Here is a 17695-nt window from a genome sequence, read left to right as displayed (position 1 = left end):
CAGAAAACAGACTTATACAGGATTTGTATAAGCCACGTGCCCTTACCATTCTGCTACGGATCTCAGCAGACACCAAAACATTTAATTCTCATTCCTGGCAACAACTGCTGAAGGACAAAGACCTATGGCACTACGGAAAACAATAGTAGCAAAGCTAAGATCAGTGCACATCTTAACAGTATGTGTTTGGGAGAAGAAATAACAAAAAAGCAGCGATATGCATCCAAGTTGGTTATTCTCCTATGAAATTTTTTTGGCAGACCATAATTTGCAAAATATTTGGCACGACCCTCCAAAAACTGAAAAGCTGAAGCTAGAAATAGAGCTTGACCACAAAAGTACTATTTAGCAACTAATGCTGCACGGAAGATACAAACAAATACCACATGAGGGGAAAAAAAAAAGGCCAAATTTTGACTCAGTTGGAGCAGGCCACTGGCAAAAAGACAAAACAAAAAGAGCTTCTTCAAGTTACAGCGATGTGAGTAAGACTGTTTTGAAAAGTTCATATATTGTGGCACACAATATTATTCGTGAGCATAGCATAAGATGACACAAATCAAAGAATGCCCACAAAGCTGCTAATATACTGAAAACTGAGCCCATGCCTAACAGCTTTACTGGTCAGGATGTAAAATAGGGGAAAATTGAAATAAATAAATAAAAAGATACCTTCAGACATATTATTCATCTACACACCAATTTGGATTTTAAAAGGGTTAATTCACCAGAAAATAAAAAGAATAAATTTAATCAACTCTCTTCCTACGCTGAATGCACACATCAAGACACAGGAAAAAAATCCCCCCCGGTATTATGGATTGCAAATTCAAGTAACATTAAAAGGCCGCACATTTTATCTGCTGCAAGGGAATTTATTTATTCCTTAGAGATGAAAGAACTGAAAGATCTGTCAGCCAAAATACGTGAAGAAGAGTATCTATTTCTCTTCTTTTCACTGCAGAGAGGAATGAGCATAGTGAACCAAGGCAGTCAATCTCTTAACACCCCTACCAGGGCAAGGCAGAACCCTTAACCCTAAGCACTTTAGACATCAGGAACTCACACGATGGACACCAACATTTCACATTTCAGGGAAGCGATGAAGAATTTCTGATAGTTTGCACATAACAAGGACAGAACCACTGGGCGACACCTCATAGTCACGCAGGAAATCTACGGTTAGGGTCCAAAGCACTTGGCTGTTCTTTCCCATCACGATATAAAATCCTGGCTGGCTTTCTAGACTGGGAAGAAACCGTGTTGTTGAAGCCACTTTTGTTTCGTTCAAGAATTAAACACCATCCTTTTCTGTTTTGGTACTAAAAAAAAAAAAAAATAATAATAATTAATTTCTCACTTTGTAAGCAGGAATTAACCCACAAGCAGCGTCCCTTCAGGAGGGCAGAACTACGGAACCGCCGCTGGTATTTTTAAGAAGAAACTGCAAGTCACAGACTGCGATTCTCACACCAGCGCCAATGCATGCAACTTCCTACAACACCAGACACGCTTCTGGATGTCCTCTCAGATTAGTCAGAACGAAATATCCAAGCGTACACTTCTGTTGTTGTTTTTAATTAAAGCTATTTTGCCTAGAACTGCGGTGTTTCGTGCTGAGACTGAGCTGTGTGTGCAAGCTCTTTTTAACTACAGAGTGTTTGGGCAAACCCCTCCGGCTTTTAATATCACACACAGGCTCTTGTGCGGTACCAAGCCTTCCATGCCAAGGGCACAAATCTCTTTTGCAATTTATCTGATAGAATATATAGAGAGGTGCAGGTGAAAAACATGCATTTAAATAGGGAAATCTAACTCCAACATCGTTATTCAGTGACTGCCTCCTTAAATTTCAATTCCTCAGAGATACACAAGCAGTTTGAAAAATAAAAGGAACAAGCCATAAAGTTGTCTTCATGAAGAAAACAGATTTGGGTGTTTCGGTCTGTTGTTGTTGTTGTTAAATAAAACAGCAACCAGATTGGAAAGAATGAATAAAAAAGCAGCTGTGTAAATCAAAGATAAAAGAAAAATAGTTAAAAATAGGAGTAGGGAGATACTTTTGTCCTAAGTTGAAGTTCTGTTTTGTACCTGTACTATATCAATTGTCATCTTCTTGGGGTGAGAATGGAGAAAGGTTTGGCTTGGTTGAAACAGAGCAATTGCCTCTCAATTTCACTTGTGTACCTGTGTATACCCATCACAGTGTGCCTGCCTCCTTTGGATCACTGGGATGGCACCACTGCTCAGCTGTTTCTACTAGAATATAACGCAACACTTATTTACAACCTTAATTTATGTCTTACCATGATGAAATAGTCATCAGTAACATTTCTACTTCTGCAGACAATTTAAGATCAGTCTGAAAGTAAGCTTAGTAACTTCTTGTAAGCTTTTAATGAGGAAAACTAGAACTTTTAAATGTGCTAGATACATAAGGAAGGTTAAGTATAAAATGCATCTTGCACTTACACTAAGTGCAGAGAGGATGTGATCTGTAATCAAATGGCAGCTGTAAAATCCTGGAAGATGTGCTATCTTATCCCCTGACACCATACTTTAGTCACAATGAAGTTTTTCAGGTTTTTGTTTTTTCAATTTTTATTTTTTCTAATTTTTGGCTCATCGACTCATTTAATGACATAACTTGAAAAACAGAAACAAGGGCTTTTCTACAGTTAAGCTACGCTTGCCGAACACCAGTTTCACTTCAGTAGCCTGGTTTCAAGTCACTTGGCCAGTGACTTCCCCAGTTCATTTGTTCTACTTTCTTCACAGTATGGACAGAAGACCTGCTGCTTTTGCAGCATACACACTACAGAAATTATATTATTACAGTAAATTTGGCCTTACGATTTAACTAAATTTTTAAAGATTTTTTTCCCCCTGATTTTAATGTAGTTGAAAACATCTTCCATTTTGCCTTATTCGTCTCTGTTTCTAGATGTCATTAACTCAACAAATTACCTGCTTGACCCTCGGTGGGCCCTCGAGGCTGTGAAGGCAATGCCCCTCCATCCTCTCTGGTTCTGCAAACACCTGCAATTCCCACCCCCGATACATGCAATCCTCTCCCTTCTGCAGCCGTGTGGATTTTGCATGGACAAGGAGTGTGTTCAAGAAAGCTGGAAGAAAATGTGATAGCAAGTCAGTCGTAGTAGCTGGCAGGAGTAGTTCAGCTGCCACGTGCAGGGCGTCCTCAGCATCCTGGTTATGTTAAGAACCACCGTGGTGGAGGCTTGATGATCTGCACACCTGCCTAATTGAAAGCAACAAGCCACAAGATCTTCATGAAATAAAACACTAAGTTGTGGGGTGGTTTTTTTTCTTTTTTTTTTTTTCTTACATAAGACAGCAGCCAAAATGCAAAAAAAAAAAAAAAAAAAAAAACAGAAAAACAAATGCAAAAGCAGCCCTGTAAATTAAAACAGATCACATCCACATCCTTAAATAGAAAAGCCAAAGTCGTTGCATGTAATGCTACACTTGCTATAAGGTATCTTGAAGACATGATATATCCTGCAAGTATATTCCACCTGCAGGAAGCTTCAGATATCATTCTTGCCCTTCTCTGCCTAAATCCACGGGAGAGTAAACTCACGTAATCAAAGGGCAACCACACAGGGATCACATGCAAATTCCACTCCAAGCTTTGGAAAGCTGCCCTCAGCCAAATAAAATGATATACGGAGATGAAGCAATGAAATCAGAAACCATGAGAGAGTAGGAGGGCCACCGCCACCACGTCACGTTGAACTCGAGACTGCATCCCGGGGAAGGATGAAGCACCAAGCACATCCACCCTAGCTGGCACACAGCATTTCCCACACACTTCCCATACACTGCCTGAAGCACCAAAGCCCCAGAATTAGAGGCAGCAACTGCTTCATCTCTCTCTGAAGCCCATCACTTCATGGTTTCATGGAGAGAAGCCAAAGCCTGCTGGTTCTCCTCCTCCTCCCCCCAAACGTCGGCCCTACAGCAGCTACCTTTGTTGGCCAAGCCAACAGAGCCCATCTGTACTCAAGACATTCTAGGATTGAGACAAATGTCAACACCTACAGAATGAGAAAAAGGCAAAATTTTATGTTCCTATACCCTAAAAAAAGGCAATTGGTTGTGTTTGCAGGCCTGCATCTGAACTAGTATGGCCAGAAGGGCTGGGGAGGTGACTGTGCCCCTGTATGTGGCACTGGTCAGGGCACACCTCAAATACTGTGCTCAGTTTTGAGCTCTTCTCTACAAGGAGGACACACAGTTGCCTAAGCATGTGCAGAGAAGAGCAAGGAAGCTGGTGAAGGGACTGGGAGACAAAAATTGTGAGGGACGGCTGAGGGCACTGGGGCCGCTCGGTCGAGAGGAGGCAGCTGAGGGGAGGCCTCACTGAGGGGAGGCCTCGCTGAGGGGAGGCCTCCATGATGCAGCAAGGGGGGTGCTGGTCTCTTTTCTTAGCTGACAAGTAACAGAACACAAGGAAACGGTCCCAAATTGTTCCAGGGGAGGCTTATGTTGGCTATCAGGAAAAATTTCTTCATGAAAAGGATGGTCAGGCATTGGAACAAGCTGGTGGTGGGGTCCCCATCCTGGATGTATTTAAGAGATGTGTGGACATGGCGCTGAGGGACGGGGATTAGCGGTGGGACTCAGGAGGTCAGGTTGATGGGGTGATCCTGAAGGTCTTTTCCAACCTAAACCATTCTACAGTTCTAGGATGGAAAATCATAAAACATTCTCCTCAGAACTCCCTAACCATTCTCTTAACTCCCTTCCTCCTCATTTAAGTACTGGGAGCCAAACTTAAAAAACAGTTCTCTAGACAGCAACAGCTTGGCAAAGTTTTAAAGGCATTATGTTAATCAACAGCACTACACACATTTTCTGACCATTACTTCTGCCTCTTTGCAATTACCCCAGCAGACTATCAGAATTCAAACAGTGCTTTTAACTTCAATCCAGATGTGCCTGACAAGAAGAAACAGCACTACCAGAAACTGCTTATCCTGCCCAAACGCTGACCCACAGAACTCCTGAATTTCATGCTGGTGTAGGTACTTTGGATATGCAGACACAACACAGCCCAGAAACCCTCATCCCTTGTGAACCACTACTGCTACCAATGCCCAGCAGCCTCCCAACACGCATCTGCCATTATCTCTCTCCTGCAGTGGAAATTGTCCTCCGAAGGCAGAGGGCGTTTAAAATGGCAGCACTTCTTTCAAAAAAGATTTTTCCAAGAAAAAGTTATCTCAGATATTTGAGATAATCCATCGTCACACTTTAATTAATAATCCCTGAGAGCCCACACGAGTGTGAATACCCACAAGTGACACATCAAATACTCTCCCCCACCCCACCGTAGGCCAAACTCAAAGGAAAAATTTCAGCTGCTGCCGTTTTCAAACCCTGGGTAAATACAACACAAATACCTCAAGCTGTTAGTCACTGCAGAGCAATGAACCCTCATCAGACAGACATTGCTTCCTGTTCCGCTCAAATGCTAATTCTTTAAGTTTTATCAAGACAAAATACATCCATACCAGACAGCATAGCCCCACCTTTTTTCTTCCTACCTACTGCATTTACATCCCCATGCTTCTGCAAGAGACTTTACCGCTTATCTTCCATTAAGATTAATGGCAATGTCCCAGTTATCTTTGGGAGACTATCCAGTGATTATAATTAATCTCTTATCTTGCACGTCTGTACATTAAACAGTGAGTTAAGGCAGCTGTACCACCACTGACTATTGCTTCACCAACAACGGTCAGCAAACAGGCATTCGCATAGCTGAGAACAGAATAAAAATATAACTTCTTGGAGTAGACCATCAAATTAAATTTAATATCTGGCCTTATGATCTCTCAGCCTTTGCTGTTCCTTCTTACTAATAACTCTGAAGGAAAACAATACATTTCTCGTGTACTGGGCTCCTTTGGCAGCATCCTGGCAAAGCAGGTTATGGAGAAACACCAAAAATACAACTCCATCTTCTTCTCTAAGTAGGGCATTAGTATGGTTCATTGATAAAACATCCAAAGTAAGTTCATCTATTCCACACTTAAATTGTGGCTACTACTGTTATTTGACAGCAATTTATTTATTTATTTAACCTTTATTATTTAACCAGAATAAAATTGAATACGAATGGCTTATACCCAACCCCAGATTTCTGCATTTCTACTAATGGAGAAGAAGTGATGCCCTTATTGCTGCACAGGTGGGTTATTCAAAGAAAGCTCCATAAGGGTTACTTACCAATAAGACAGCAGACCCCTGCAAAGATCTCTTTGCTTTGTGAGGAGAAACAGCACCTGCCTTTCTGGAATATCTCAATTTTCACATTTCAACAGGCTACAAATCCAGCGGTTTACATGAACTTGAGAATATGTTTCAGTCAGCTTTCTGGACATGTCTAGCCAAATCTTCCTCACCTCTATGAAATCATGAACTTACTACATATTACACTCATGTGGAAGACATAAAAATAGACTTGGGAGAAAACTCCAACATGCTAAAATATCAAATATGGCATTAAAGGTGCTGCTTTCACGGACCAGTTCAGTAAAAGCAGCAGTTCTGGCTACCAGCACTGTATGTCAGCTCAGAGCCCTCTGTGATACCTGTGACTGCATCCTGCACAATCTTTTTACTATCTTCAGGAGCAGAGAAGTCAGCAGAAACACATACACCAGCACCGGGGATAAGAGACTAGGGAAAAGCACTGGAAGAGGCTAAGATTTTGGAACAAAAGCCTTGGCACTTCTTGTTCTCCCTCTGTTGCAATAAGCTTCAGGTTTTTTATGGCCTGCGTGTGATGCAGTGAGAGGCATCTGCTCAAACCGTTTCTTAGTGTTCTCCAGTCTCTGAAGTGTGCAATTTCAAGAGCCCTTCGATGCTAAATGTGCTAGCCCCATAATTCGACTAGCTCTTGACAGAGCAGAGAGGAACACGCCGTGCTGCGTCTGACAGCTGTTAGCGGTCACTGGATCAGAGATAAGAAATTATCCTTTTCCCTAGTACCCCCACTCCCACCTTCCTGAAGTTTCTGCATAGACCAGTCCCGTCTTAATCCCCTTGCCTTGATAGGGGCAGCATGGAAACAGCACCCAGAAAACAGATTTGCCTCTGAACTACAGTCCCAATGGGAAGCAATTCCTTGCTCACCTCCTGCGTGCTCTTTTCACCTGGAGCAGGTGAGAGAGCCCCAGGGATGCAGTCAAGGCACAGTGCAGCACGGTGATTTCCATCCGCCATGGGGAAGGATGAGCTTCAAAGAAAGTCCATGCAGACTCTATCCACTGTGCCGGGTAAAATGAGTTACTGGAACCCTTGGGTAAAGGACTGCAACAAAATGAAGCATAGAATGGAACCCCTCTGTACCAAATACTGAAATTTTCCCTAAAATAATCTTGGAAGGAAGCACTTTATCCAGCCTCCTTAAATGAGGAACTCCTGACAGCACAGAGCTCCAGGTGAGACGATTCCCATGGGCCAGCTGCCTGCATATGAACTGGCAAAGCGGGGGCTCTAAATGATGGCAATGGGCTAAGCATCACCCAGCAGCTGAAGACACTCATTTTTTAGAGCTGGTTATGTGAGTAAGGCTTCACTCTCAGGGGAACTGCTCTGCTTTCCTGATAAACTGAAGTGATACCAATCTTTCTCTGGAACAGATTCCATAAACAAGACAAGGAAAGGGGATGGGAGGTGCATGTCGAACAATGCTGCATGTGAAATTCATGCTGTGAAAACACGCTCTCCAGTCTAACAAAGCACAGCCTGGAGAAAAACGTGGTGGTACACAGTACACAGACCCCATCCCTACATCTAGGCAGGCTTGGTTAGCCTGTCAGAGAGACAACTATGTGACAAAGCCAAATGGAAGTTCAGGCAAACAATCCTCTGCACTACCTCCTCCATAGAAACGTTCTGCCAGGAGATTTGAACAAGCCCTAATGAAATAAATTGGCTTTTGCTGTTTTTCAACTACTGTCAGTGTCAGGTCTAACTTACGTACCTCACTGAAAGCAAGGCAGCATCTGTTTTTATAGGTAATAAATGCGAATCTTGAACAAAAAACACCCTGCCCTTTGCCCTAAGCCTTTACTGGAATCCCACAATGCCCTCATAACCTCATGGGTTGCCATAAACCACAAATCAAAGGTCCGCCAAACCTTGATGAGGTAGGAAGCCTTCAAAAATTTGGAGAGAGGGTGAAGTGTTCTAAATCTTTGAAAAAATATTAAATAAGAAATCCTAACAAAACGGCAAAGCGTAAGAAAGTCTCGGTAATCTAAAACGGGAGGCATCAGGGTTGCCTCGAGCTGACGAACAACTTTCTGTGTGAGCAGACCTACCCGTTTCGCATTGCTCTCCTACGGAATCACCTGCGGTTAACGCTGCCTCCTCTCTTCATTCACAGCCACAGCCAAGAAGCGAGGTGCCAAAGATGAATAAAGGTAGCGAGCGTATTTGTTTTTCCAGCTGCAGGGCGGATGGACAGTTGCTGGTGTCAGCCAAATAAGCTGGCGAGCTGCACCCTGGCCTTGCTTCCAGGAAGAGCTGTTCCATCAGACACGGACGGTCGGCTATCGCTCTGCTTGGAAGCACTCGGCCACCTCACGCTGCAAAACCTTGGCCAGGTTCAAAGCCATCCAGATGAGTTGGCTCTGAAAGCAAACGTCTTCTGGGGACGAAGCTGAAGCAGGTAGCGGTATGCAAATGTCATGATCTTTGATCTGTTCTTCCTCCTCAGGAGATTTCCCCTGCTGTCGGGGGCGATTCAAAGGGGATACGCCAAGTGCACCACGTGCTTCCTCTGAACGGGTATCTCAGGATGAAACAAGAGCTCCAGGGTGAAAGGCAGAAAAGGCAACTGAAGACTACGTCAGAGACAAGGCTGGTAAGAACAGGACATGAAACTCGACAGAACAGGCTCTCAGCTCCTCTACGACTGAAGGGATGCATCAGTGCAAGGCAAACAAAGCACCGAACCCAAGCAAGCATATAATCCTCGCAGACAAGCGCTGTCAGCACACTTAACATCGCCTCCTACATCAGCCCTCGCTGAAGAAAACACTGCTGGCACCAACAGCACCACAGTTGCCTTTCTGGATGCAGCCTTGGCACTGGCTGACAGAAGCATACTGAAAGTTGCTGCCACGCTTTCTTTGGCTCCTCTGGTACCCAGCCTGGGAGGACAAACCTCTTCACAAAGAGATGGAAAAGAAATCAGATTTTTTTATTTTTTTTTTTTGAAGATTTCGGATGCTACCTGCTTTTCGAAATGAGAGCTGGGGAGAAATGCTCCTAGGGAGAGGTGCTGTAGCACCGCAGAACCTTTAAAGAGCCCCAGGCAAGCCGCAGGGCTCACCAGAGAGCAGAGCTCCCACGAGGTCAGGAAGCTGCAACGTGGTGCTTTCAGAGGTGAGAGCCACCAGATCAGAAACATTTCACACAGGGCACTCTGGCACCAAAACCTTGCGCGTTCAGCATTCGCTTTGAAAGGCAAAGCTTCTGTTAAACACTCGGGGGAATGAGTTTAGGTCCTCACACCCCGTTAACGGGAACCACAGGCACACAGGAGGTAGTATTTAAACCCAAGCAGCTTTGAGTGTTACACGATAAAAACCAAATGCTTAATAAGGAAAAAAATCAAAGATTACAAATAAAAAAGCAAGGGCTTTTCCCCAACTCCTGAATAACCTAAAAGTGGGTGTCATTAAGCCACTGAGCAACTTACTTCTCAGCAGCATGCATCTCACCGACTGCATCCCGAAGAGAAGCACGCAGTTTCCCAGAAGAGAAAATCCACAGCAGCAGGAAGAAACTCAACAGCAGCTGGTTCGATGCCACTGCAAACACCCTTCAGATGGAAAACCAGGAGCGTGCAGAGCTCACGCATGGCTACAGCAAACACTGCTCAAGCAGACAGCTCTGATCCAGGGAGGAGGAGTGGAATCCCTCTCCGTGACAAATGCTTACAGCTATCGCTCCGTGTAAGCGACGTGGAGGCACCGGGAAAAGAAGCGCCGAAGCAGGGATGGTCTGCAGCTGCAGAGACACTCATATAGAGTATGAATTAAAAAAACAAAGCCGTAATGCCCCGTTTTTGATCTGTTGGCTTTAACCAGGAGGTTCTCCTGCTCCGTGAAACCAGGGTGACATTAAGAACATCAAATACCTGCTCTCAGCAGGCTGTTACTACAGAAGTTATACGTACTCCAGGGCGCTGTGAGTAAGGTCCTGACCACAAAAGCAGGGCCAAAACCTGACTTGAACTTGAGGAAGTCTGAATTTATGGCAACCCTTTGAAGTAATCAGTTGTTTTGTGATGTTGATGGTGGTGTTTTTGATTTGGTGGGGTTTTGTTTCTTTGTTTTTAATAATCTGGAGCAAAAGCACCTCTGGCTGTGCTGATCCCATTCCACGGCTCAGTGTTTTCCTGCACAGGGCACTTCTCAGCCAACGTCGTTAACTGGTTCAGGAGATTAAACAACATCCCAAGAGAATGAGAGAGGCTGAGCACATGAATTAAGAAGGGATTCAATTTCTGCGATATTTACCAAAAATGTGTCTTGTTTACGGATAGTTTCTGCTATTAATTTGGTACATTTGTCTCCCCCTGTGCTTACTTTGAAAGAAAGCTATTGCAGCACTGTTCACGACCCTGCTTGGGAAAGCAACAAAACACAACAAGACAAGACAGCTTCAGTATTGCCGCACAAGATCATATTTTATCATCGCCTCTCAGCGAGGACAGACATCGAGCTATTCATCACTCAGAAGCAGCCTGCAGAGGGTGCTGGGCTGAGCAAATACACGATTTTTCAGCTCGGCTGCCAAATGAGAGCATTCAAAAGGACAGTTCGAATCAACCACCCTTTTGTTCCCCTCCCTCAGTGCTGAAGGTTAGTTAAAACTCTCTTTGGGGCACATGGAAATCCACAACAAGCAAAGCCCCGCTTAGCTGGGAGAGAAGGGCACAGAGGAGGCAGTAGCGAGCCTTTTGTTCCCCAGCAGGCTGGTGATGAAGGCACTCACACACAGCAGAAGACTTTAAAATCCTTTTTATGTGTAAGGGGTGGTGACCCCACAGCTCTCAGTACAACACAGGGTATTCCTTCTCCTAAATCTCTCCACCAAATCTATCCCAAGTCAATAAATAGCCAAATAAAACCCCATCAAGACCTGGGAAACATCTGGGAAGCACCTACCCACAACTCGGGATGGGATCTGACGGGCCACTCAGTGGAGGCTAAATTCTACCTGCAGTTTCTCAAGGACTCCTTTCAGCTTTCTGTCCCGTCGCTGGACAGCTGGAGAGTTTCCACGTTAACACCACACACACGAGGTCCGTTTCAGTACCAGCTCCAGGAACACGAACAAGCCCACACCACTTTTAAACTCCTGCTTTGAGACGGGTGTGCGACCGAAGTGGGCAAGCAAAAATCTCACCAGGAAGGCCAAGCTGAAACCTCTCTTGTAGCCCTCATCGTTGCTAATGGGTACGATGCTGGGGACACGAACCATTTGACAGGTATTGGGGGAAAAAAAAAACCACAAATGTTGTCATATTAAGTTCCAGTGAGTACCCAGATACATTACCAGCTCTTTCAGAAGCCAACAATTTAAGATGTGCCTAACACAATGCTTTGGGAGAAAACGTATTCAAGTGGGTTACAATCAGCTTAAGAGTAAAATCCTCTATGAGGGAGAAAAAAAGCTTTCCCAACACAAATGGACCAAGTAACATGCTAGGATTTTAACGAGAAGTGCACTTCCAAGGCTGGTAGGCCCAAACTTGGATCTACTTCCACCCACAGTGCACAGATAAGAAAATAGTTTATTTAAGGATGGTTTCTTCCCCACCCTGAAATGCATTTTTGGGAAAAAAATATTAAAATAAGGTCAACAATCCAGTACTTATGAGTACCCTACAATCAACCATTGTGCGCCATGGAACAGAGGGGAAAAAAAGCACAAAGACTAAAAAAACACATTTTAGTTTTAAGCTTCCATAGCAGTTATGAAAAGCAAAGTGGGCAGGAGGTTTTTAGGAAGGCCTTAAATAAGTTTCTGTAACCTAATAGCGAACACAAATATTTGCTTAACCCCCGCCTTCAACTTCCAAAAATGAACTAATTACTCTAAAAGCTACCAAATGCCCCAAGAGGAATTTGAGGCACGAACCACCAGCGCCACCAAAAAGCAACTGAGAAAGAGGCAGATCTCCCACAATCAGAAGGGCTGCCTCCTTTAGACATCCTAAAAACAACTGTGCTGAAGACACCGGTGACTCATTATTGGTGATGGAGCAGGGAAACCACTTGAAGAGGTGAGAGGAAAATTCCATTTTAATTTCAGAGTGCTCTCTAGCAAGCCTTGCCTGAGCTCCGAGACAGAACAACAATCAGATATTGACCGAGAAATGCATTTTATAAACACAACTGACGGCCCTCAGCACGCACAAGATGTGCCATCTGCGCTAAGAAGAGACTCAGCATGGGCAGAGAAAATTAAAAGTACAATGCTTACAGGTAACTGCTCGCAAGAAAAGAGGTTTACCTTCGTTACTCTCAAAATTAACACCACATCAATGACTTGCAGGAATAAGCTGGCTTTGCATATTTGCCCTAAGTGCCTGGGCCACCCTATTGAGCACTCCCTTGACACAGTTCCTCCCTGTTTGCAGGGCTTTATAAAAACAAAGAGCAAACCAGTGACCTAGAAACAAATGCAGGCTCCTAAACTACTTTAAACTCATTAACTTTATACTTGCTGTAGGGGCATACCTCTGGCAAAGGCTTTGATTTAAACTTGTCAGGTTGCACTATGAGGTTTATTCCTGCCTGGGACCCGTTCAGAGCAGAAGGGGCATTTTTCACAACCCGAATAAAGGAGGATTTGAGAGGAGGGGGTGATTTATTTTAAAAAAGGGCTCTGTTTACATGGCCCAGAGCAGAGCCATGCATTCGACCAGCTCCGGAAGCGGAAACTGTATGACATGTCAGCACAGCTCTCCGCTAATTAGCAGGATAATGAAAAGCAGAATATTTCTTTTCTTTATTTTTTTTTTTTCCCCACAGAGAGCAAAGGGATGACACAAAAACATTTCCCTGCGACACAGCTCGTCATTTCTCATCGGGCTGCCCCGTGCTGTGCCCCAACACGCTAGCTGAAGGCGCGCTGAGCTTCAGATTTAGGACACCCGAAATGTCCTTTTGGGGCATTTGGGGCCGGGTTCCCTAGCGGAGAAGCTGACTGATCCGCGCGCAGCGCTCTAGGAAAATAAGAAGGTAAATATTCAGCACGGTGAAAACTGTTAAAAAATAACTCCCCGAGGCCACGAGCAACCATTTCAAAGGGGTGGTGGGAACGAGACGCAGCTATAAAACTTCAATTTGAACATTAGCAAGGAGCCCTCCCCCAGCGCACGGCAATTACCTGCGCCTTTCATGTGGCAGCACAACGCACCTCTTCCTGTACCTTTGGCTGTGCCAGGTCTATTTAAAACACACTCAGCAGCGGTGTGAAGCCAAACAGCACTGCTGCCCTTCCCACGAAGCCCAACAATTCGGATTGCCACGGCACAGGCCGAAAACGTGAACGCTTTCTTTGCAAGCGGCCCGGCTTCTGAGGTCGCCGAGCATCCCTGGTGCCTACAGAAGGGGCTTGCGTCTTTCTGAGGAAGGGACGTGCTGTGCCTACACCTCTTGTTTCACACATTTGTGGTTAAAAATTTCAGGCACGGTACCTGCAGTTCCAGGAGCATCTCTGGGACTCCAGCAGCGAGCCCTCACCCAGCCCCTGCCTCTAACCAGCCCTAATCTGCTTCTGCCTTTCCGCACGCTATTATTAACCCCGGGGATAAACTCGCACCCTTTTAATCGGGTGCTTGAAGCGAGGAACAGGCAGGGCAAGCCGATATCCCCTCTGCTTTCCCCAGCAGCGAGGCGGAAAAGCGGCGCCCGCAGCCCTCACGGCCCCGAGCCTCCAGCACCAGCCCGGCTGAGGCAGCCGGGGGGGACACCCGGGGAGGGAGAAAAAAAAAACAAAACAAAACAAAAAACAAACAAACAGCCCTTTTCTCACCTTGTAGACATCTCCGTAGGTGCCGCTGCCCACCCGCTGGATCAGCTCGTAGTCCTGCTGCGGGTTCCGCCTCAGGATGTCCCCGCTCGGCCGAGCCGGAGGCTCCATCGCGGCGGGCCCTCCCTTCCCTCCCTTGTCTCGCCTCCCGGGCCGGGGCTTCAGCCGCTGGCCCGCATGGCTCCGGCCGAGGGAAGGGGGCTGAGGGCGGACAAAGGCCGGCGGAAGAGCCGCAGCGCCCGGCCCCGAAAGCGCCCAAGGGCGGCGGGGCAGCGGCTGGGCGGCCCCTGGAGGCCCGCGGGGAGGCCGGGCCGGGCCCTGCCTGCGCACCCGCTGGCCCTTTGTCCCGGCGGAGAGCGAGAGCCTCGGCTTCCTCCCCTTCCTCCTCCTCCTCCTCCTCCTCCTCCTGTCCTTCTTCTCCTCCTCCTCTTCCTCCCGCACGCAGCGCCGGGACGGGCCAGGCCGGGACGGACAGCACCGGGCCGGGCCTGCCGCGACGCCGCAGCGCCACAGCGCGGCCGCCCGCTGCCTGCCCGCCCTCCTCCTCCTCCTCCTCCTCCTCCTCCTTCTCCTCCTCCTCCTCCTCCTTCTCCTCCTTCTTCCTCCTCCTCCTCCTCCTCCTCCCTGAACCCTCAGGCCCTTCCCCGAGGCTCCTGAGGCCGGAGGGAGAAGCGGCTGTGAGCCCCTCCTGAGGGGAGTGCACGGTGCTTGGGTTTCTCTCCGCCTTGTGGGGCTGAGGGATCTCGTCCAGCCTCAAATCACCACATAAATAAACTTATATAATAAATATATAATATATAAACTGTGTGTATGCTGCTGTCCGAACAGCGCTGAGCCTTCTGGCTGATGCCTGAGCCCCCTGTGAGGGCTCATCACACAGCAAAACCCAGCTCCCAGCACAGGGACGGGGGCAATTCACCCGCTGCCACACACCAAGGACATGGGACAAGTGTAGGGCTTCCCAAATTTTCGTGTTCTGGATCGTAACCTCGCAGCCACATCGTCATGTAACGCCTGTTGTGGGCAAATCGAGCACCACAGCCAGTCAGTGCGATGATAGGCACACAAGAATTAGCTCAGGCCTGTTGGGGCTCGTCTCCTTGGGCTGCCAAACTCAGAAGCACTTCTTTGAAACTGTGAGATGGCAGGAGTGCTGTATCTGCCTTTCTGCCTTTGGAGAGTAATTATTTTCAGCAAAACAGCCGAATTTCTGAGTAAAACCCCCCGATGGTCTCTTGAGTGCGAAACAATTTAATAAACCGAAAGGCAGCGGCAAGGGTAGAGGGATGCTGGAATTAGCATTAGTCTTTGCTGCACAGTAAAATCATTAAGGCCTAAAAGGAGGTGTGAGTTTCTAGGTGCAAGAAATACCACATACTCAATGCAGGAAATATGTTTGCAAAAGCGAGGTAGAAAAAAAAGTAAATGGATGCCAGATGTATAAGCCTTTCTGGTGTTCAGGACACCGGACCGGTTACTTGAGAACAGATTCTGCCTCCTTGGCAGGCAAACAGCCCAACCAGGTCCAATCTAGCCTATTGACAAAGCAGCTAGGTGCTGATTCCCAGTTTAAAATGGAGTCTGGATTTTTAGCTTGCTTCAGCACATTTAGAAATGCCACATGCACGTACCTGAACCAGCCCAGCTGATTGCATAAGCTTTCCCTTCAAAACACAGGCTCTCCAGCAGAACTCATTAGGATTATTGGACTGTTTGAGGTTAAACTAAAGACAACTCATGCAGGCGCTCGGGAATTGCACAGTCGCATCTGATTTTATTGGGTTTTGATTTATGGGCTCATTTGAAACAGTGTGTTTCAGAAGCAGGCTCCGAAATGTAAACTATCCTGCTTCCAAAGAGGCGGGGAAGCATGTGACTGCTAACTTAAAGAGATTCGCGTTTAATTTCCCCTTGTACTCTGAAAGCTCTCTACATCCTGTATATTCTCTCCAACATAAATACGTAAGTTTTCCTGAACACCCAGCAAATAAAGAAAAGAAAAAACTATTTACCCTTTAGGGAGCTGTATTTCCTCCAGCGATTTTTAACAAAACAATTACCTCTCCCCCATAAATTAGCTTCCTGCACTCCTGATAGCGAGCTGTTTGTGTCCTTTTTTTTTTTTTTTTTCCCTCTTCCTTGGCCAAGGGTTCGAGCACCGCTTCTCATTTGACTGATTTTCTGCTCTTGTCAAGACATCAGAAGACAGCACAGGAAAAGAGGCCGTTTCATTTTCCAGGAGCAGATGGTGCATTAAGGCTTGGCCTCCTCGAACGTCCTGCAGATCCAAGGGCCTTCCGATGGCTGCAATTTAACGCACAGCCTCCTTTATTGACCGCTATTTTGCCCTCGCTTGGTCAGCCTTCACGTCCCACCTGGAGGTTTAGTTTCCTGTAGCACGTTGCCAGTGCTGCGGAGTGAACTCGGAGACTGCCTCGTGATCCCTGCTTTATTCCATCTTCCCCAGCTGGGTCCCAGGCCCTGCTGGAAGCGCTTCTGGAAAGTGTACATACATAATAGCAGCACCAGCAATGTGTTATTACAGCCATTTTATGATTACAAAAATTGAGGTAAATGAATTGTGTGAAGTATACGGTCCAAGACATGGCCTGACACCGCACACTTCCAGCCATCTCCTCCTGCACACACACGCTGGTTTCCATTCTGTATTTTCCACCCGGGACCACACTGCTTTTCTGGTCAAGCACGTTAAGGAATGTGCTTTTATGTAGCATCTTTCATCTGGATGGGTCCCAGCCTTAAAAGGAATGTTAAGTGGTTTTACATAAGGCATTACGTAGGATTAGAGAATGTGATCTGTTTGCATTGTAGTCTTAACAGGAAGAACTGCGAAGGTTATTTAAATGAGGCATCTAGATTTATCTGGTAGCGGTCGGTGCAGCAGTGTACCGATTTCTAACTGAGCAGTGCCATAAAGCGGCTCGTAAAAGCAGCGCAGGGTGCTGTGCATGTGAACGCATGCTCATTTTCACCTCAGAAGCTGAGCTATGAAACATCAGCACGAGGAAAAAAAATTCAGCCCTACTTTTCATCAGGTTGCTAAAGTGTCTTTAATTTCACACGGTTTGTTGATCGCACACCGAAGGTGTTCAAAACTATCCTGTGGGATTACTTCATGGGATTATTACTAAAATAGAGCAGATGAACAGCAATAAGGAAGCCAAAGACTCAGGAATCAGCGACGAGGTCTGCAGCTTTTTCCTCTCATTGATTCGAGCAATGCACTATTGCACATCAAACTTCATTGTTGAGGTGACAAAGCAGGTGCTCAAGAAGCGCTGCAGCATTTTCGGTGTGGGGTTTGTGGTTTGGGTTTTTCAGACTGCTTTTCCTCCCTGATGAAACACGTGCTGTTGCTGCAGACTGCTGCCGCAAGCCCGGGGCCTGCCCGGAGGGAAGGGTCGAGGAAGACAGAGGAGCTCTTTCCAGGGCAGCTCCCCACCACCAAGTCCAAGGTAGGATTTTGGAAGCCTACTGAAAGCTTCTCAGCGTGGCTGGTAGGATGCCGAGCCTACTAAATCTTCTCAGCATCACTTCAGCAGCTCACAGTGCTGCTCACGCCGCTTCACCTGCTGAGCTCTGC

The 17695-nt window shown here is 46.3% G+C and overlaps 1 protein-coding gene across 4 annotated transcripts in view; it reads right to left on the bottom strand.

Moving 5' to 3' along the window:
- The window catches only part of MAP4K5 (mitogen-activated protein kinase kinase kinase kinase 5), a 68305-nt gene extending 53823 nt beyond the window's left edge, over nt 1–14482 (bottom strand). For 2 of the 4 annotated variants that reach the window (XM_084521488.1, XM_084521489.1), the window contains exon 1: nt 14095–14479. In XM_084521488.1, coding sequence (XP_084377614.1) covers nt 14095–14202 — 108 coding nt within the window. In that variant the 5' untranslated portion in view covers nt 14203–14479. Of the gene's footprint in view, nt 1–8357; nt 8533–14094 lie in introns of those variants that run through there. The other 2 variants (XM_084521490.1, XM_084521491.1) reach the window with 2 other exon arrangements.
- Nucleotides 14483–17695: the final 3213 nt, after the last annotated feature.

The sequence above is a fragment of the Aythya ferina genome, assembly GCF_964211825.1.
Source record: "Aythya ferina genome assembly, chromosome: 5".
Taxonomy (NCBI): domain Eukaryota; kingdom Metazoa; phylum Chordata; class Aves; order Anseriformes; family Anatidae; genus Aythya; species Aythya ferina.
Note: the sequence above shows the minus strand (reverse complement) of the source record. Positions and strands in the feature narration are given on the sequence as shown.